At 39.9% G+C, this 21,382-nt stretch overlaps 1 protein-coding gene across 2 annotated transcripts; it reads right to left on the reverse strand.

Annotated features, from left to right (window-relative positions):
* Window positions 1-586: 586 nt before the first annotated feature.
* Window positions 587-8,274, reverse strand: plek (pleckstrin). Of its 2 annotated transcripts, none has more exons than XM_061745622.1 (9): window positions 8,061-8,274; window positions 6,036-6,191; window positions 5,694-5,875; window positions 5,294-5,385; window positions 4,989-5,173; window positions 4,716-4,820; window positions 4,418-4,501; window positions 4,262-4,331; window positions 587-4,123 (listed from the first exon to the last, which is right to left on the reverse strand). In XM_061745622.1, the coding sequence occupies exons 1-9, from the start codon at window positions 8,100-8,102 to the stop codon at window positions 3,984-3,986; spliced, it is 1,056 nt and encodes a 351-aa protein (XP_061601606.1). In that variant the 5' UTR covers window positions 8,103-8,274; the 3' UTR covers window positions 587-3,983. The 2 variants fall into 2 exon arrangements, with proteins under 2 accessions (XP_061601606.1, XP_061601605.1); XM_061745621.1 differs by having other exon boundaries at window positions 6,036-6,218.
* Window positions 8,275-21,382: the final 13,108 nt, after the last annotated feature.

The raw sequence follows: 21,382 nt of genomic DNA on the forward strand, positions 1-21,382 counted from the left end.
GATTTGATTTGGATGGATTAACAACATAAAGCTGTAGTCATTACAACCAAAAACACAATATTAACTCAGTAAATGTTTTGATGATGGGATTGAGACGCCCTTTCACTTGTTCAAAATCCATCCCAGGTGTTTAATTGGCTATAACTGAGATTTTAATGAGATGCATATTGGAGGACACTGAAGTTCACAGCAAGTGATTTACATATTTTATCTAACCTTTTCAGCAGCACCTTTTCAGCGTGGCTGTCATTCCTGCTGAGGAAATAAACCTTTATTGTAAATTAACCAGACATCTTATTTCATTTTATTTTATTCCGAGTTAAGCGTTTATGGATTGTTTGGTTTTTCATGGGTTTGATGTAATGTTTGATCTTTTTAAGTGCGAAATCATTTTTGTCAGTAAATTATAAATATATTGTCCATGAAAAGCAAAGCTGTGTTATAACCGAAGCAAAAATAATGAGGAGTCAGACATTTGAACTTTTGAATAAAGCAAAAGCACATTTGGTGCAAGGATCTTTGAAGGACTTCACCTTGGTTGGACTGGGATCTAACAACAGGATACAGATTCAATCTAAAGCTGCTTTTTGTCAACAAACTCATAAAAGACTTCTTGAGGGGTAACCAGTTGAATAAGAAGCACAGTTAGATAACATCTAGTCAAAAATGAACTGTCAATCTGGATTCTTTTTGTAATCTTGGAATGGTCAGGAAATGATTTTTCTGGGAACAGGCTGGTGTAATTGCAGAAATGCTTTATAATGTAGTTCCTTTGCTAAACAAGTTTACTTCAAAAAATAGCCTATTTTTTCATTTTCACACAGGAATTGTACCTGTTTTTCACTCTTCCTCCCGGATGGCACAATGCTCACAATGTGTCAGAAAAAAGCAAGAATCAAACAAAAAAATAAATGGATCCTTCTTGCTGTTGACAAGAGTTTAGAAAATAGTTTATTTGGATGTTTCTTTCTTTTTGTCCATTTATTTCCATCATATTACATCAGGGATAGTTTTTTTTTCCACCAATTACTTTGTTTTATTTTGTTTTTCACCCTTTTGTTGTTTTTTTTTTATCAGAGGGAGACATGCTTTAATAATGCAGGGAATATTAAAACATTAAAGCCGACACATTTCGTCTGCATTTTAATGTGTATTTTGTATCTTTCATCACCTTCTATGCAAAAGTTCTGAGTTCTGCGTTATAAAAACAAAGCTATGCAACTGTCTTTATATGAAAAACTCAATAAAACAAAAAGGCCTGTTAAGAGAGTAATTACTTATATCAAACTACTTGTTTATCTTTGGCAAGTCAGAGTCTTGGAGGGATGTGCGAGCAACATATACAGGTGTATAATGATGGTGGGTTGCGGTAACCTGGTCAACTGATTCATGGCTTTTGAAAAACGATTTGGGGCTCGAGTCCTATAAAAGCTAAAGAAATCAATTTTCCAATCATTCCTTCAAGTTCAGTGGAGTTCATCCATTCCATCAGACTGGACAGCCATGCCTGGGAATCCCATTCACAGGCATTTTCACAGGTACAGAATGCACTGAGCCAACTGCCAAGGGTCAGGGGTGAGCTTAATGCAGAGATTTATACAGGGGTGTGCAAGCCAAGATGGCTAAAGAATAGCTAATAACAACTTGGATCAGCTAGTTTTTACTACAAAATCCTCCACCTCCTCTTCACACCATTTTGGAAGTCTTTTGCTGATACTACTCTGGTTGCCACTCTGTTTACGTCACATGTTTAATTTCTTTTATTGATTATATGCACACCCAGTAGCATCAGACACAGCTTCTTCTGCAGCAGTTGCTATCGCCCCCTGGAAACTAGAGTCAAAACCAGAGAAACCACACTAATTCTTCATTTTGAAGATAAACAGGAACTGAGCAGGATATGTTGCAGAAGAAAACATTGCAAATTTAGAATAAAGGAATAGGAAATACTGCAATAACTAGTTTTTAGCTAGTCATTTACCTTTCTAGAAAATAATAAATATAGGCTTAGAAATTGTACAATGACTAGTTTTCTCCCGACTCATGTGGCTTCCTAATAATAGAGACACATCTTACACCCTGAGCATGATGGCATGGATCTTACATTTCTTACAATGTTAGGTAAGATGGAGACATTAGTTCAGGTACTTCTAGAAAACTAACAACTATACAACACAAAAAACATCATGTATGAGACACTGCAATTTTGAAATTTCTACGACTGCTGAATCTCTACATTTCAGATATTCTTAACAGGAGACTGAACCGTTTCTGTAGTCATCATAGGGCACATGCAAACCTGACATTAGGCTATATGAGGACAACAATCCAAGTCTTGAAATGTTACTGCATATTTAGATATATCATGACAAGCATTTTATCATATTTTTCATAGTTTATCTAGTAGTTATAAAGTTTATTGGTCCTTCATATTTGAAATGAAGTTCCCCGTTTGCAACGTTGCTGCTTTGTTTTGACTCGAACGAAGAACGTTAGGTTGATAAATACTGCCCCCTAGTGTTGGAATGGTAAACTGCATCTAATACGCAGGGAGGGTGAAAATGTCTAAAAGTGGAACGTAAGCTTGTGTCTACACTTTCTAATATGACACGTTTATAGGCTAGTTAATATAATTTATATCATTCAATGATAAATCAAACCTTAGCATTGGTACTTACTCTGTATAACTATTTATTCTGTGCAGAATTACTGTATCTTCTCATGATAACATTTCATTGCTCAAGTTGAAGCATGAACGAAAAATGAGTGGGTGTTTAACACCTATGCGTAGGATTAAATTTGAAAGGGCAATTTTGTCAGCATGATTTAATGTGGTTCTCAGGACTAAAAGGTTTTATTAGTAGTCAAAGCTGTCATCTCCAAAGTCAAACTGAAATCAAATGAGGGTTTTTTATTATCTGGTCTTGAGTATGTGGTATAATAGGATAGAGTAACATAAATGAGAACCATACATGTAACTTGCGCCTATTTAAACTGAGATAAGGCCTTTTTAGGGGATTATTCTATTATAATAAATTTGACAAACTGGGAAGAGTTTAATTTACCATTGTTGTCTGGCATTATTTGCCTCCTCCAGTTATCTTTGACTGAGCTGGGGATTAAACACTGTTATAATCTAGGTGCTGCTTGACTTTTTCCTAGCCCTCAGCGAATCAGCAATGCAAAGAATGGAAGTGATAAGCAGAACAATGGCAATAAGAAGCAGGTTGTGATAAACTCAGCGCTATCCTCAAATGGTCAGTCATTTCAGTTGTAATCACAGTAAACAGACGTTTCACTTGTAGTAATCCTGTCACTCAAACTCTGTCACTTTTGAAGCTGATAGTTTGTCTCCCAGATGCAGCAGGCCTGTGAGCTGCAAACTGACTGTGAAAATGTGAAGGCAGAGTGTGATTCAGAGCCGTTTCACACTTAGGAACTGTTCTGTTATGGTGCGATAGAAGAAACTGTCTTAAACTTTTGAAAAGACGAACGATAAAGGAAATCAGAAAACCACTGTGAGTGAGAAATAGGCCTTGAAACAGTTGGGGGTTTTTTTCTCTCACAAGGACAGCTTTTCATACTATTTCTGCATTTTTTCTGAAACCTTACCCCCTTCCTTTTCTCCTTTTTTAGAAAACAGCTGCTTAACTGATTCACATAACAGAACATATCTATGTGTAGGTACATGACCATATACAAACAGTCTTCTCATTGATACTTAATTTTTTTTTTTTAAAGGCTACTACTTATTTATTCTCACTTTTTGAGATTAAATGTACATATTTATTTCTCTTTACATCATTTTAATTGTACCATAGTTCACAATCATATTCTAAAAGTAGTTTGAGAATGTGTACATACAGTAAGTCCAACTTGCCTGTTATGTCACAATGAAAGAAAACAGCACAAAGCTTAAGAGTAAATTTAGTTTCATTAGAACCGCAGCTGGCGGATATTTCCCTGCTGCTCTGCTACCCTTGTTATTTTCCACTTTTGGACACTGTCTGTATCGCTTTGATCCACTCCTTTCTCTCTTCGCCTGTTGCAGCCTGGAGGAAGTAGTGAGTTTCATCTGCAGTGATGATCTCAAAGAGGTTGCCATCGATGTCGTACTTTTTGGCTGAAATCAGCAGACAGAGGAAAAAGGAGTTAAAAGGGCCATCTTGAAGATAAACGCTACTGACAGTACACGCAAGCTATGTTTCCTGGTCACAGCCGAGAAGCAACATGTGCACCCCAAGGCATCAGCCCCGCTCACCATCGGGCACGTACTCCACAGCTGTAACCACGGCCCCACGGAGATGAACCGAGCCCAGAGGGTCATCTGCCTGGTGTGAAGAGAGAAGAAAAAAGACATAAATAGCCCTTTTCCATCTATATTTTAAGCAAGTGTATGTCATGCCAGTATTTTCACCTTTGAGGGATCAGAGTAATGCATGTAAGCAGGGTCGTCTCGCAGTATGAACTTCCGCACTTTCCAGTTTTTTCTCCTATGTCCCTGTAGTAACATAATGAGATTCATCAGACATGACGACATGTCTCAATAAACTTGGTTCCGTCAGAGTCAAATGTTTGTTCCTTTTCTTTACTGCTGTTATTTTTGTTCACCATGGTTAAATTGTGTTGTGCAAGAATTTGAAATATCAGTCTTTAATCCGGAAACATGTTTTCACACCTCACTACACACGCATGCAAATGGCTGTCTGGTTCACCTGTTTCAGCAAGCAGCCCTGTTTGATGATGTTGCCTCTGAATTCATCTTTCATAAGCTCATCTTCATCACTGGAGTAGCCTTCACAGAAGAACCCACTGTCTGCCTGCAAGCACAGACATGCACTCAAACTGTAATCCACATGCTGTACTGCTGTATGTAGTTTTAAAAGGATTATGTCCAACCTTGTTAATATTGACTGCTTATTTTCCTACCATGTGCTGTTCATTCACAATAAAGGAAAAAGAAAATGTTTGATTTAAAACAAACTCACAAAGTAGTACAGGGCTTTTGGATCATCTAAGAAGGCTGTTTGCTCTGCGCTCTCCGCTGCCTCCTTTGACTGGTCGCCCGCAGGCTGGAGAAAGCCCTCGTTCAGGAGCCCCGTTGCTAACATAAGAGCCTCAGCATTATTTCTAGCTTTCCCTTTTGAAATCAGCCACTCTACCACTGTCGCACCTGTGCACAAATTGAGAAGCGGGGAAAAGTGTTAAGGACCCTTGATGGTCAAAAGAACCGGAAAAGAAACAAAGAAAATCCTCAGCACCTTTAACACAGATAAACCCAAAGCAGCTGTACCTGTGAAACAGTGGTTGAAAACACGATTTGTCTGCTCCAACTTCCTTTCTCGTACCCCGTCATCCTGGTCCTTCATCAGTGTGTACAGCTCACTGAAAAGACACAGTGTTAACACAATATCCTTCCATGTCTCAGCGTAAGCCCTTTTCAGTTCAATAGCACTCAAATAGCAACTGTCCTGCAGTAGTAGGTGTCTGTAAATAGTTGATAGTTGACTAAAGTGCATTCGGATCTGTAATGGTGTAAACCCAAGCAGCTAATATAGCAAGTTTAGAAAATGCTGTCTGTTATTTCAACTGCAGAGCTTTCAGAAATAATAACTGATGCATTTTCATAAGAAAACAAGTCTATTTAGTGCATTGCTTAAATTGTTTTTTGAAAACAACTGAGGCAAACATACGCGAGGTTGACTTTGTCAGGCAGGCGAATGGAGCGTCTTGTAGACTTTCTGGCAAACTGTCTCCCTCCTTGCAAGCAGGTAATAACCCTCTTGATGTCCTTCACCCAGAGTTCTCTCTCCTCCACGTGTGACGCTTGGAAGAAATGGTCCTGCTTCTTTTCTGTGGTAATCTTGAAGACCAGCTGAATCAAGCACACTCAGTCAGTTCCAGTACAATTTGTCTTTAGATAAACAGTTAAGAAAGATGAAGAGATTCAGAAGAATTGAACTGCATTGGTTCTTAAATCTACTTCAATCCTAACTCTGATTTACACTTGACATGTGTGCTTGACATTTTCTCACCATCCTTTTGCTAAAATCCTGGCAAGGACTGACGAATGTGGCTCCCTTTAGTGGGATCATTCCTTTCGGCGACTGGTCTGTTTTCTTTTTATAGTATTCCACTGCATCTTCTGACAGCACCACCCACACTGCCCTCCAGGAGTTTAGCACCGTACCCTGAGGATCGATAAGACAACGGGGAGCCTTGAGCAAAATTGCAGAATAAATGCTTGAGGGTGCTGTATGTTTTTATCTAACTGAACACAGTGATTCATGCTTATATTAGCATCACCAAGGGTATGTGCTTGTCGTTCACCTCATCTTTCCCTTTTTACAAAAATAACCACCGGGAATCACACTGTGCAACACATTTATACCTATATAAATAAATTGTCATGTGTTAGCTGTGTCAAAATGCAGAAATGAAACTATGGTTCTGGTCAAGGGTGTGAACTCATTGACCAGACAAACCATTATTTTACATGGTTCTGATTGGTGTTTGTTTAACGAATTAGAGCCCGCGGCTCTTGAGACCATCAGAACTAATGTAGAGAATGTCCAAAAGTCTGTAAAAATGTCTGTAACAATATTGTAAGGCAGATTTTCCACAGCTTTTGAAGCTTTGAAATGATGGCACATTTTATCAGGACTATTTTCACCAACAAATTCAGCCCAAGAGGAGACAGCTTGTTGAAGTCTCCAAGATGCCTAAAATGTCATCACAAGATCTTCAAATAACTCAGGTAGCTGCTGCTTTTGTAGTAACATTGTCTAAAATAGAGAGACTTTGCAACCAAGATACATATATATATATATATATATATATATATATATATATATATAACCCACATTTGAATCTTTGTGCCATGCAGTGAACTGAAATAGGTAATATGTGTAATAAAATCCTCCAAACATATCCTGGATGAACTTTGCAGAGACGTTATTTGGAATTTTCATATGGGTTTTGTTGCTATAAATCAATCAACCGGAGAAAGTCACATCACTTGGAATGACAACATCTCTGTTTCAGAAGGGAAGTTTTTGTACTACACATTGTCATCTTCATGTGTAAATGGTAACATGTGGGTTATCCCACTCCATCATGAGATGATGTAAACCATTATACCATTGCACCATGTCTTTAAATCCTCCTCTAACAAGAGGAACACATTTAGTATTACTTGACTTGACCATGATACTGAAACACAGTTGAAGTACTTTGAAATAAATTATTTGAGAAAATGTGATAATAAATGTCATGTCGCATATAAGCAAATTTAAGAAAGTAAAAGAGGAAAATGTGCACATAAAAGTTGGCCTTCAGACTGCAGGTAATTAGTATTCTCATTCAACTTGTGGACACAAAGAAGTAACACAAACATGTGCAGCTTATACGAGAAACCATCACATTCACCCTGTGTTTTTTCATTTTTAGATATATTGTATACAGTAAATTCCTGTTTGCATGTGGCAATCAGGAAATTCTTCTTTTTTTTAAACTTAATTTCACAGTGCTTTCACTATATACAATGTATCATATATATTCATATATTCATATGCCTGTAGAAAGTGGCCGGTGAGTGCCTGATCTACAAACTGAGGTCTTTGGTTGGACTTTTGTGTCTGAGAGGCATTGTGAAACAGAAAGAGGAACTTTTGTCTATTTCAGCTTCAGGACAGAAGTGTGTATTTGAGTGTGATGTTGAAACTTTGTGAGCGGTGGTGCATCTGTTGCCCCGACAAAATGTCACTTTTAGTTCTCAACTTTGTGACTCCTTTACATTTCAAATTGAATTGTAATTGTACATTGTCTCGTTTAAATATTAGTTTCAAATGTATCTGCTTTCAGGATTGCAGATACATTTTGGTTTCCCAACACAAAAATTGGCACTATGAAATATATATTTATACTAATTCAAGATCTCAACAAGCATCACAGAGACTCTAAATAGATGCAGAGTCAGAAATGTTTACAGGTATAGCACAAGTTTCACAATAATATTGTCAAGAAATACATTTTATGATATTCCATAAAGAAAATCTTACCTTTTTCACTAAGTATCCCTCTCTGATCTCTTGTGGCTCCATTACTGGCCTCTATGCTGCTGTCAGCTACGACTTGTTACTTTTTATTTAGTGCTAAAAGACTTCCCACCCAGATCCAGCTACTTTTGCTCACTCTCTGTCTCTCTCGCTCTCTGAGTTTCTTTCAAAAACCACAAATTCACAGAGAGACTAGAGCAGGAAGTTACACTGTTGGGTGTGTGTCAGTGATGACTGTTTAACCAACTTCCTGCTGACTGATGTATAATTAGCTTGTACAAGCCTGATGAACAGACATTGTGTGTAATATTGTATTTGAAATAGCAGTATGGGGACTCTGAAATATGTAAACAAGATGTTTTACTGTGACATATGAAAATTAAATGGAAAAAATCACAGAGAAACACAGATGCATTCAACTGACAGGAAATGTGCTCAATTTGAAGTTTAGTTTAATTGGAGTTTAATTTGAAGCTAAATTAAACTCCAAAAACAGATTTATTTCCACATTTTCTTCTCATTCAATTTATTTCATTGTCTCTCTTTATTTTTCATGGCTCAATTGTTACCTTAATCAAATTTCTATTAGAATCTTTGTTGTATCTTTAGTTAATCTATGCTATTATATACCTCCATATTTAGGAAATAAATAAAACATGAGTAATTATGGATATTTTTGGCAATGAGTGGGCGCATCTTAAAATTCTGAACTGAGTCAGAAAAACATTTATTTCTGGAAATTAAAGCTTCCTCTTTTTAATAGTTCACTGTTCCTTTAAATTGTTTTGCTGTTACAGTTACGGTATACGGAGTAGGCAGGCTGAAAAATAAGTAGAAACATTTACCAAAAAAAATTGTTGCTGTCTAATTTTGTTATAAAACTTAATACAGTAAGAGTGTGTGTGTGTGTGTGTGTGTGTGTGTGTGTGTGTGTGTGTGTGTGTGTGTGTGTGTGTGTGTGTGTGTGTGTGTGTGTGTGTGTGTGTGTGTGTGTGTGTGTGTGTGTGTGTGTGTAAGAGTTGCATTAGTGAGTCAAAAATTGAGCAGTAATGGATGGAAGGAATGACATGTGTGGCAAACTTGAGGTATGTTACGTACTCATGAATCATTAAAAATTCTGGGGTTGCAGCCCAGCTTTCCTGTTTCTTTCTTTTTTTTTAACATTTACTAACTCTTTATCAGATACAGTGTCATTTGGTGGCATTTTAAAAACTGCTCTCTCATTTTGGAGCAGGAAAGGAAGTATTCTTATCTGAGATACTGCATGTCTTCGTTGTAGCGAACCGACCATGCACATCAGGAGAGTCACCCGAGGGTCGACGATAACACATGAGCAGGATGCATGAATGGGTTATTTCGGAACACCATGACCAAGTCATTTTATTTTTGTTTTTTGGGGGTTTTCTTTATTGACTTATTTTCTTTTCTCAAATCTTTCAATAGAGCGGTTCTCTTCTCCTTTATGGTAATGTTTGGTCTCAAGTGCCCCCAAAACTTACCAGAAATGAACTCTGAGTTTCGCAATGCAAGTTCTCGGAATAAAACTAATTAGCACCACAGCTGTTTTGTTGTAGGGTGTTGATATTACACTTCTAGAGGGCAATATAAGTGCATCTGACATTGAAATAAGCTGGTTGGCATCAGTAGGTAAACTGCACCCCACTAAAAACTTAAAAAAAAGAAAAGAAAAGCAAGGCTTCCATTTGCCACAGATGTGGGGATTAAAAGGAATGTGAAGGGTAGGGAAATCCAAAAATAAATGGGTACAACTTTGAAATCTATGTTGCAGAGGCTTCAAGGTTGGCTTATTGATCAAGTAAAATAGAAGTAAATGGAGCATAAGATCAAGCTCACAGAGCACCTGTGAATCTACCATGTGTCTAGTATTGCCCTCAGTGAGTGTTTAAGCTGCAGCCTCATTTTCATCAGTCTTTTTCTTTTTTTTAATCATAAGCGCATATCATAAAAAGTCACCTTCTGATGATGATGTCATCACTATAAACAGAATGCTGGGAAGTTCTTTATGACTGTGGTATTTATGAGAAGGGACACCAGCCATATTGAAGTCTGTCTTCCTTGACTCAAGTCCTCCTCTTGGTCATCCTATGAATAAACATCAGGTGGACTGCTGTTTATAAGCGTAGCCGCTGTTGAATCTTGGGGTGGTGAGTTTCATTAACTGTCAACATGAGAGTCATCCCTCCCTGCTGGTGACTGAAAAACATGTTGTGGGAAATATAAGGGGCTAAGAGGTGGAAGCAACAAGGCCACTGCTGAACATGTGTTATATTTCATTTGGATCAAGATAGATCAACCAAATCTTTCTTTGGAGTCACAAACGACATATTCAGTCTTGGTTTTCTTTGGATGAAATGCATAAAAGCAAAAGCAAAAGCCAAATGGAAAAAAAACCTCAAGCATGCAGTTTTAATTAAAAAAAAAAAAGTAGGGAGAAAAAACAGATGTGCTAGCCCTAGAAGGGAGACACATAAGGTAGTGTAAGTATGATGAAACTGAGAAAAACAGACAATTTCCTGCCTCGCTGGCTAAAATTAGACCTTGTTCTTTGCAGTCATGTTTTCAAATCCTTCTATTATATCAGGAGATCCTAATGTTCCTCTGATGTCAGAGATTCATTTCATTTTTGATAACAGGTTTGCATTGTTTAGTCAATCAGACTTGGAATACGACCTAAATGACTAATCTCTGTCATTAGAGAGGGTCAAAAGATGATACTGTAAATAAATCTTGGAACTGCTTCTCTAATCATTTTGTATTATTCTGTCTTAACAACAAAAAGGAAGTGATGATTGGTGCGACTCCCCCATATTCACTGCTGAAAAATAAACACTAGACTTGCTTATTCCATTCAAAGTGATTCAATATGATTTTAAAGTTAGGTTCATACACACTACTAATCTGTGTTTCAAATCTGTGTCACATAAACTTGATGACGGTGCACTTTTTCTGCCATCACACCATGAACAGTATAGCAGTATAGCAGCCTGTCACCAGCCCTTTGAGAATGGGTTTTGCACAGGTGGTTGTAGATGGGCCCTTTTCATGAAGAGGATTTGCACCAAGTGAAGTGGTGTGGCCAGTCAGGCTGAGGGAATGCACAAACTCCACTGAACTCGAGGAAATGCTTGTAATAAATGGTTTCAATTATTCATGTCAACAAACTGTGAACAGTGAGTTTTGGGTTTGCGTTTGATCTGTCTGGATCTGTATCTACACACTGCCTGGATTTTTTAAATTCTCTCTTTCCCATCTCCCTGTTCCTGCGCTACCTGGCTGGCCCTCAGCAGGAAGGTCCCCCCCTTATGAGTCTGCTCAAGGCTGTTTGGTTTAAGGCTTTTCTTCCACTAGGAGAGTTTTTTTCCTGCCATTATCTATGTAATAATTGCTCGGGGTCATGCTCTAGGTCTCTAGAAAGTGTCTGCAGACAATTTGTGTTGTAATAAATGCTCTATAAAGAAACTTGAATTAAACTGAAATTAATTTTCTTCTCCTGCGATTTGATCACGTGTCATTTCTCCTGATAAAACCCAATGAAATGATGTATTCCTTTCAATATTTGTGCATGTCTGAATAATAAATTACATTCTAATATTCACTAAAATGGTTCAACTTTCCTTTCAAAGAAAAAAATAACGTCTTGGTTAATTTTGCCACATGCTGCTGTAGGTCTTTTTACTTTGGTTCTGGTCCGGGGGTGCAGGGAGCGGGTGGCTTTTGAAGCTCAAGCGCTTATATGATTAAATACCGAGAACTCTTTCATTTATGATTGTAATTTTTCCATTTCTTCTTTAATGAAACCAATTAAAGTTTGGAGGCAACAACACCATTTACATGTCTTATCAAAAAGAGTATTTGCCACTGTGGTGATCAATATTCATGAGTCTCCACATCCCACAGATAGAGAGAGTACATCAAACATCCATGGTGCCCCAGTAAGCCAGTGACCTCTGTCAGTCTCTTAGTAAGACTTTAGTTGGTCCGGCTTGCTAAAACAAGATAGTGGAAAGCTTATTTCAAGATGCCACCATCCAGAGACTGTTTTGGTGTCAACCACTGAAATGCTGGATGTTGTTTCCCGTTGGGACAGCTAGCCTGCTGCTCTTCAGACTGAGCATTTAATCAGGCCTCCCTTAGAACTATAGGAATAGTATTTTGGGGCAGAATATTACAAGAATCTTATAAGGGTTAAAGTGGACTTTGATATTTGGGAGAGAACTGTGTTTATAAAAATGCAAAGATCAAAATATTCTCCTTCAAGTCCCTTTACAGCCAGCCAAAGCCTTTCCACTTCAGAGTGCTAGAAGATACACTGCATTTATTAAGGGTCAGTCTCACTTAATTTTTTTTTGTCCAGTAGTAAACACACATATATATATATATATATATATATATATATATATATATATATATATATATATATATATATGTATATATATGTATATATATATATATATATATATATATATATATATATATATATATATATATATATATACAAATATATTTGTGGTACTTGTTTAGATTAAAAGTACAATTACAAAAATGTCTGATTATAACAAGATAAGTGTATGAAACCGTCCCTATACCTGCGGAAGCAATGCCTAAAATTCTAACTGAAATGCATTTCAGCATATTGAAACAGTAATGCAATACATACGAAGGATACACATTTTTCAATGCCTTTTACACTCTCTTTCTGTTTATGGCTACATTTAATGTAGACTATTTTCCATCATTACAGATAAAAGAATAGTACTGGATGAGATCTATGTTGCTTTACCTCTATCTTTCATTCTCTCTCTTCTTATATCGTACACAGCAATAAATACTGCATGTGTTGTGCTTTCTGCTCGCTTCACCCTTTCCCACAGCTTTTGTCGTGTTGCCCAGGGATTGAGACATCTTCATCCCAGTCCTCTGTGCCTCGCCAGCTCCATCAATAATTCCACTAAAGAGTTCACTGAGCTGAAAATGGGAGGGGTGCTGTTGGTGGGGGGGAAGTTGATGACTTTTCCACAGAACACTCAATCTCCCTCCCACCTCCCTCCATTCGCACTGCGCTCTCCCAGACTTCCTAACATGACCTTCTACCATGTTGTTTATCATTTTTGTGCTGTGCGGACAACAGGGACACCACAGGCACACAGCTCTTAGTCCTGTAACGATAAAGAAGCAGGCACTCTGAGCACATGATGGAGCTTCTCAGGAGGATTTTAAAATCTCTCTAAATAGAGGTGCCATCAGCGGCAATCATTATGAATCAGTGAAAAGGCGAAAAAAGTTGAAAGGTACCCCACATCAAAAGAAAATAAATGATGGAGTGGAAAGAACTTGAATATGCAGAAGATTATAGTTTTCTTCATGGGCAAAAGAAAAAATATGTGGACCTAATTTGAAAAGTTTTTCTTGCTCAGGTCACCATGAGACCATTTTATGTTGATGCAGTTCTGACCTTCCCCGGAGGAGTTATAACACGTTGCTTGGAACTGAACTTATTTACAAATTCAGATCTAAGGATACCACATGATTCAAACTTTTTTTTTTTACTTCCTTCAAAGTAAGAGGGACATTTACTATCTTTCTGGGAAATGCGACCTTCCTTACTGGTCTTTGAATTATTTTTGTCTGTTTGTTGTTTTTTTTTTCATCCTGCCAAGTGATAATATGTTCTTTTAAAGATAATTATTATGCCTGGAAGACTGTTATTTTCCACACATGATGATTTTATGCATGAAAGCATCAAAGTGACAGCAAAAGATTGTATTAACTGTGCCAGCGCTTGCCATCTTTGTCACAGATCTGATTCATTTAGACTTGTTCTGTATTAATAAAATCCTTTCATTGTGACTCTTACTACCTCTGTTTCCCTCTTTTTAAAAAGAAAAACTGTGAAATTGGACAGTCCTTCAAATCAATTTCCGCAGTTCTTTTTAGGTAAACTCACGGGTGCTGGTGTGATCACTCATACTATAAACTCAAAGTTTGGCACATTCTAGTTAGTATGTATAGAGTTATTAACTCCCCTTTGAAATAATGAACTGACCTCCACAGGTTATGCATATGTTATGTGTTTATTTAATTTCATCTTGATGGTGTGATGAACTGTCTCGCAATAATTCACTTTGCCGTAGTCCTCGATCCCAGAGAGAGTTTTCACACCAACGCCTGTGTCATATAGGCACAAATGGACTGATTGGTCCATGCGGTCAGAGGAAAGGGTGAAAAGGCTGAAATAAGTCTGCATCGCTCTCATCTCTAACATTACATTAAAACTCTTTCACAGAGACTTTTTCTTCCTCTTTTTCCCTTACTATTCAATAATCAGCTAGGGTGTAGAATGTGCAATAAAGGGCAAAGACATCAAGTTCACATCTTGAATTGACAACAAAGTGAAATGAATGAGATACTGGAGGGGAAAAAAGAAAGAAAAAGGGCCACTGTGCGGAGACTGATAAACCTGCAGGCTAATTTAGAAGGAGGTGGGGTATGGAGGGTTAGGGGACACGCTTGCCTCTTCCCTCTTCCATCTGCCAATTAAATGAAAAGAAAATTAATGGGTAAACAGTTTCATTGGGGATCAGATAAGAGTGATGATGCTGAGGGTCCTGCAGGGGGCTACACCACATTACCACCATAACCACCACCCCTTGTGCTAATAACAGCCTCAAGGAAGAAGCAGATTTATTTACACCCACATTTTTTTTAATCTTTCCATGTCATTGCTATCAAGTGCCTTCTAGACTTTAGTTCAAAGACAAAACCATAATGTGATTTTTTTTTCTTCCTTCAGTCTGCTTGCTCAATGTAGATAAGCGTTTTTTTTTTGTCACCTCACTAATGCTTTGCCGTTGGCTATTTCAGCCTATTATTTTTGTCTAGCAGTAGTATCGTGCTTTTCTTGATGATTGGGTGCACAGCTATACGTTGATTTCTATAAAACACTATATTGTACTTGTAAGTTGTGAAAGCAGCTATGTGCTCCAAATGTCTGGACTGAAAGACTGCAAGTGTATTCATGTGCCCTGTCAAATCATCTTAAAAGGTACTGACTTGAGTAACAGCCCAGAGCCACTGAGGTGATTTCTTCTCATCACTGGACCGGAGAACTGATGAGGTACGTCTGCACTCTATGTCTCTCTGTCTCACTGTGCCCTCAAGATAGTTTTCATATAAATTTCATATATATGTAGTACTTTGAGGACACCTGTAGCAGATGCTGTCTTCTTATGTGCCTTTAGCTCCTAAAAATGGATGCTGACATTTATAGCCATGGCTTCCAGCTGAGCCTGTGTGCTAATGTCATTTTTGTACAAGTATGAAATAATTTTTTTTTTCTCTCTGTCTCTCTCTTTTTCTTCTTAAAGATAGGAGGAATTATTGTTCCAGCTGTGCTTTAATTTGCATTACACCTGGATCCCTGTTTGTTTGAGACACGACAAGCAGTGAGATGACATCATACTGATGTTTTGTTACCTTAAAAAAATGCTATCTAAAATGAGATTGTGACCATTTTATTATTACTTTAAAGCTATAAGTTATAATACAATATCTTATTGTTTTTTTAATAATTTAAATTCTAAAAAGTCCTCTGTGACACCCAAACTATTGTGAATTATCTGCTCCAAATTAAAAGCGGGTCGATGAGGCTATGTAAGGCCATTGGCATGGAAATAATTTGTTTTGATGGGCAGGACTGCTTCGCTCCTACTCTGGGGGACAGAGGGTAGCAGGGAGTGAGAAGATGCCAAACAACAGACTGAGGCAGGATATAAATCAAATCTCTCTGGAGATAATAGGGCTTGCAGCATACACACAGAGTGCACACACAGTGTTTTCTGGGGTCTGCAGGCACTTCGGCACCTCAACCTTCAGGTTAATGACTACAGAACTCGGTGGGAGCAGCAGCACGCAAAAGTAATTACAATAGTAGAATGGTAAATCAGATGGAAAAGATCTGATTTGAATGAAATTTTAGTTGACAATGTTTTTTTCTTATTTAATGAGTTTAGGATATGGGTTAAGAAAATAACATCTCAGTTTAATGAAACACAGAACCAAAACAGTAATAAAAATAGAGAAAAAAAAACAAGGTAACAGTTGAAAATCAAATTTACACAAAATTTTCTCGAAATGCTTAGAATTCATTCCAGTTCAGATATTTGAGATTGTCCCATCGCTTCTACTCTTCCTGCAGTGCTCACATTAAACATATTCACAAAATAAGACAAATACAATTTCTGGTCCAGGAGCCAAAAGACATGAGGAAATGATCTATCCATGGCTGAGTTTTGGTCCCAGTCAGTGGTTTAATAATCTGATCATCCTGGCCCCACAGGTGTCAGAACACATATTTTAATTTGTCTTGCTTAACTTATGTGGCTGTCTCCGTGTGGCATTGTGATCTACTGGTGACATGACCAGTGTGTACCCTGCCTCTCTCTCAAAGACAGTTGGATAGGCTCCAGTTCCCTTGTGACCCTGAACAGAATGGGATGGATGGATGGATGGATGGATGGATGGATGGATGGATGGATGGATGGATGGATGGATGGATGGATGGATGGATGGATGGATGGATGGATGGATGGATGGATGGATGGATGGATGGATGGTAACAATTTGTGTTACACAACTTGAAAAATTCACTATTTTGACCTATGTACTGTATATGACCTGTAAGGACCAGACAAGTTATTATTATATCCTGACATGGAAAACCTTAAAAACTGAAGGACAGTTTCATTCTCCACCAATTAGCAAGGAGAGCGTCTCTTTTTGGACCATTTCACTCAGATGGGAAAATCCCTCCACTGTATGAGCTCTACCTCAGGGTTTCATCCAGTTAAGGTTGCATGCAAAATCTACTTCCTATCAAGTGAAGTAAGAAAAGCACACTTATCTTTCAGGTCTGTTGCTATGATTCACTAGAAGCAAAGATGTTCAATCCACACTGGGATCTGAGGTTAGCATCCCGCCTGCAGGGATCCGAGTCCTGCATACGGTGGTTCTGTATGAAATAAGTATCGATTGACTCAGACTTGTTTGACCGTGAGTTTAAAGCAGATCTTTTTTTTTCTCGCTTTGTCTTTCTCTCAGAGTGAATTTTCAAACAAGTGAGCATAAGCTGGGCGAATTGAACAACAAACCAACCTACTCTGAGCTAGCATTCAGAGGAAAAAACTAAAACACAAAGAGAGGTGAAGTCAGGTGATGGAAACTCACACTCAACTTTTAAGATGTTTAATGAAAGTTGCATCAAAAGCGAACAGATGGACAATATACACACCATATGGACACAATCTTTTCATAAAGTATATTTTTTTCTCTTATTTGATATGATTAGCAAATTATGTATTCACATTGTTCTGTTCTCTGGTCCACATGCATGGTCCTCTGCAATGCCAAAACTTCGGCCTACCTGAGCTCAGTAGACCTCTGTAGATGCCAATGTTCGACTGGTGTCCACGCTCCTCTGACTCATTCAGCCACTGTGGAAATCATGGACTGTATAAAAAGAACTGGACAACTTTATGTGATGTCACAAATAGGTTTAGATTTTCTGAAGAATAGTTTTGAAAACAATTTTCCGGGGCTCTGGTCAACACCATATTAGCAGGAATTGGCTTCACTCTGCCCCAAAAACAGGTAAATGGGTAGAATGAACAAACCCAATATCTGACTGAAACACATCCACCTTACGTCAGTTACCGCAATTATAACTTAGCTTATCCTAAGCTATGATGAAAACATTGCCTTATATTCATTCTGACTGAATCTGTTCATTCATTCTCATTTCAAATGTCCCCAATGAAACAACGCCTGAAATAGGTACAACACCTTAAACAAGGACTGCCTGAGCTTGGACGTCTCAATGACCCTTTGCTAGTTTACCGCCAGGGCTCTCAAGTTTTGAAGTTTGCTTGGAGGGAGGTTTGCTTGGATTTTTCTTTATTGTGGGGGGGCACACACAATGAGGAATGGCTCATTTGGGGTGGTTGTCTTACAGCAGATGTAGTGCTTGAAGCTGACACTCAGACCTTACCCAGCAACAAAAAAATTCTATCTTCTGATTGGCCGATAGGTTGGTAACTCAAGACAGCTGCTCTGAGCTGGATGACTGTTCAGCTCAGCACAGGTGTCTGCCTTTGACTCGTTTGTAAGATGGGCTGTTCGAATTTCTCTGAAGTGAAGTTAATAATTTCTCAGAGTGAGAAATGCCATGTGTGGCGTGTGAGCGTGTGAACTTCCAAGTGTCTCACGCTCAATGTGTGAGACTTGGGAGCCCTGTTGACTGCTGTTAACTAATAGTTGACAAAAAAATTCACATAATCCTACTTATCTTCTATTCACTTAATGGTTCACTACAAGAGGACTAATGCATAGTGTTTTGGCAAAGAAGAAACAGCTAATGAGTTCAAGTTATCATTAGCAAATGCTAATTTAAATTCATTGGAACCTGGGAGGACCCCGGGCCAAAGATGGCTGATCCAGCTGGTGCCAGAGCTTGTGGCCAACGATCTAGAGCTCATCGTATTGCTCATCTCATTGCTCATCCTACGATAGTTAAAGTTATAGTATGCAATTTTTGAGAGCTAGCAAGATTTGAAAGTGACACCTCCTCTAAGCACCGCCCCCTCCTCCCGCTCCCAGCTTAAATCATGTAAAAACTCCAACCAATCCGTTTCATTCGGTCCGAATTAAACGGATTGGTCCAGGACCAGAGGCTTGGCAGGGGGGGAAAGAACCAATCAGATGCCTTCATGCCGCCCACGCCGCCCCCCCTGTCCCATGCGCGCACTCGCTTCCAGCCCCCCGTGTCCACTTCCCACGGGTCCTCCACGGCTCACAGTGTCCCAGTGTAACCCCCCTCCCCTCTGCCACGGACCCCCAGTATGTAGTTATTATGTAGTTATTTCCAGAGCGGCTCGGTCCCCGCTGTGTGTGAGAGCGGGGAGCAGAGCGGTCCGGGCTGCTGCTACAGGACTCTCCGCCCAGCAGCAGCAGCCCGCAGGGACACGTGAAGCCGCACTGAAGAGCCGCAGCAGCCGGTTTGGAAGCAGTATGGAGGTCCGTGGGGATGGAGGCGTCTCCGTCCCGGCGAGAGCGGAGAGCGCCGGTGCGGCTGGCGGAGCGCTACGGTGCCGTGCACGCTCTGTTGCCACAGCTACGCCGTAGCCTACGCCGTAGGGTATGCCGTAGGGTACGGCGTAGCCGTGGCTCTAGAGCCTGCAGCGCACCGCCAGCTGCTCTCCGCTCTCTGCTCTCCACTCTCGCCGGGATGGAGACGCCGGTGGGCAGGATGCACGTTTGGGTGGGCACAGTCCACCCCGGCCCCCCCCTAAAACCGGCCTCGCTTACAGGTGAATGAGATATGGGGTAGTTTTGTTGAAAATGTGCTGTCCAAAATGTCCTGGAAAACTCGACTCCTGCAAATGCGCGTTCCCCAAAGTTTGTGGGGGCGTGGCTTTGGACGGAGCGCTGATGGGAGGGGGAGGAGGGTGCGGGGCTTAGAGGAGGTGCCACTTTCAAATCTTGATAGCTCTCTAAAATCATGGATAATACCTTTAAGCAGTTGAGGCAAGTGACCTAGGTTCTACCTCTGCATATGTTGATTTCCTTGATAGTAACACTGCTGATTTGCTGCACTCAGCTTTAGATGCAGTTGCTCCTTTGAGGAAGGTTTCCAACCATAGGAGCTTAACTCCCTGCCGGGGACACTGTGGGCGCTGAATGTGTGTTAAGTTATCCGATGACTTCGGTGCCCACACCCTGGGTGGGGCTGGCGAAAGGGTCTTTCTGTGTGGAGTTTGCATGTTCTCCCCGTGTTCCCTTGGGTAGCAATGTGAGCGACCCTCACAAAAACATGCAGCAGTCCTGGGCTATACATGCCCCCTCTGGCCAATCGGGGCGCCAGATGGGGTGGGGAGGATCTGGCCGGAACAACGTGATCCTTCCACGAACTACGTCCGGCCGGAGAAGCCCCACCCTGTCTGGTCAAAACTATAATAGTTTGTGTCAAACATAGCTTCGTTGTAGAAATGCTGCTATAGGCCTATGCTGCAGGGGGACACCAACATGGTCAATTGAGCGGTGCCCATCACCTCTCCTTCTCTTCTCTTCTTCTCTTCCATTTACATTTATTAATTATGAGTATATCTCATAGCCATCATTGTTGTCCATTGTTTTTGTAGTTTGTTGTGCTGGTCTGCCCCCTCTTTTTCTCTTTTGTGCATGTTTGCAGGCCAGAGCTTCAGGAGCTGCATGCTGACCTGCAGTCCCACCCTCTGATCATCCCACTGCTTGCGTCCACCTGTCTGTGTGGATGTATAGATGCTATATGCCTGCTGACATCATGACCTGCAGCCCCCCCATTTGACCACCTCAGTGTCTGCTGTCTACATCTGCTTATAGCCAGGCACATTAGTGAAACGATCGTTCACTTTGTGAGACAAGCGCCAAATTTTGCACAAAGTATGTTCTAGGTCTCCTTTTTCAAAAAAGCCCGTTAGCCACGCAAAAAAAACCAATATGGCTGCCTTTTCCAAAATGGCTGCCACAAAAGCCGTTTTTATATGTTTTTTGACTTGGAATGTGATTGGAAAATCCAATTTTGATTATTCTGACATCAGACTATAAGCTTGGGACCCCCGACCCCCTCCCCCATTAGCCATGCAAATAAAACAACAACATGGCTGCCATTTTCCAAAATGGCTTCAGGCAAAAGACAGTTTATATGGTTTTTGACCTGGATTGTGATTATATAATTAGATTTTGATTGTTTTGACATCAAATTATAGTCCCCCCTCCTCACATTTCTGTAACACATTTTTTCTAATCATCACAATTGCAGGCACACGGCTGTGTGCACTGGAGGTCAAAACGGTAGCACTTGCATCTTCCGCAACATTCCTTTTTGCCACTTGGTCACTGAGGTGGTTCGTAAGCTCCTCAGTGGTACCTCAAGTCTCTGGATGTCGTAGGGCTGTCTTGGCTGACACGCCTCTGCGACATTGCATGGAGGAAGGGGACAGTACCGGTGGAGTGTCAAATCGGGGTGATGGTCCCTCTTTTTAAAAAGGGGGACCGGAGAGTGTGTTCCAACTACAGGGGGATCACACTTCTCAGCCTCCCCGGGAAGAATACGGCCAATATTTGAACCTCGGATTCAGGGGGAACAATGCGGTTTCGCCCCAGTCGCAGAACACTGGACCAGCTCTATACCCTCCGCAGGGTGCTCGAGGGTTCATGGGAATTTGCCCAACCAGTCTACATGTGTTTTGTGGATCTGGAGAAGGCATTTGACC

This window comes from Cololabis saira, chromosome 17 (assembly GCF_033807715.1).
Source record: "Cololabis saira isolate AMF1-May2022 chromosome 17, fColSai1.1, whole genome shotgun sequence".
NCBI classification, from domain to species: Eukaryota; Metazoa; Chordata; class Actinopteri; order Beloniformes; family Belonidae; genus Cololabis; species Cololabis saira.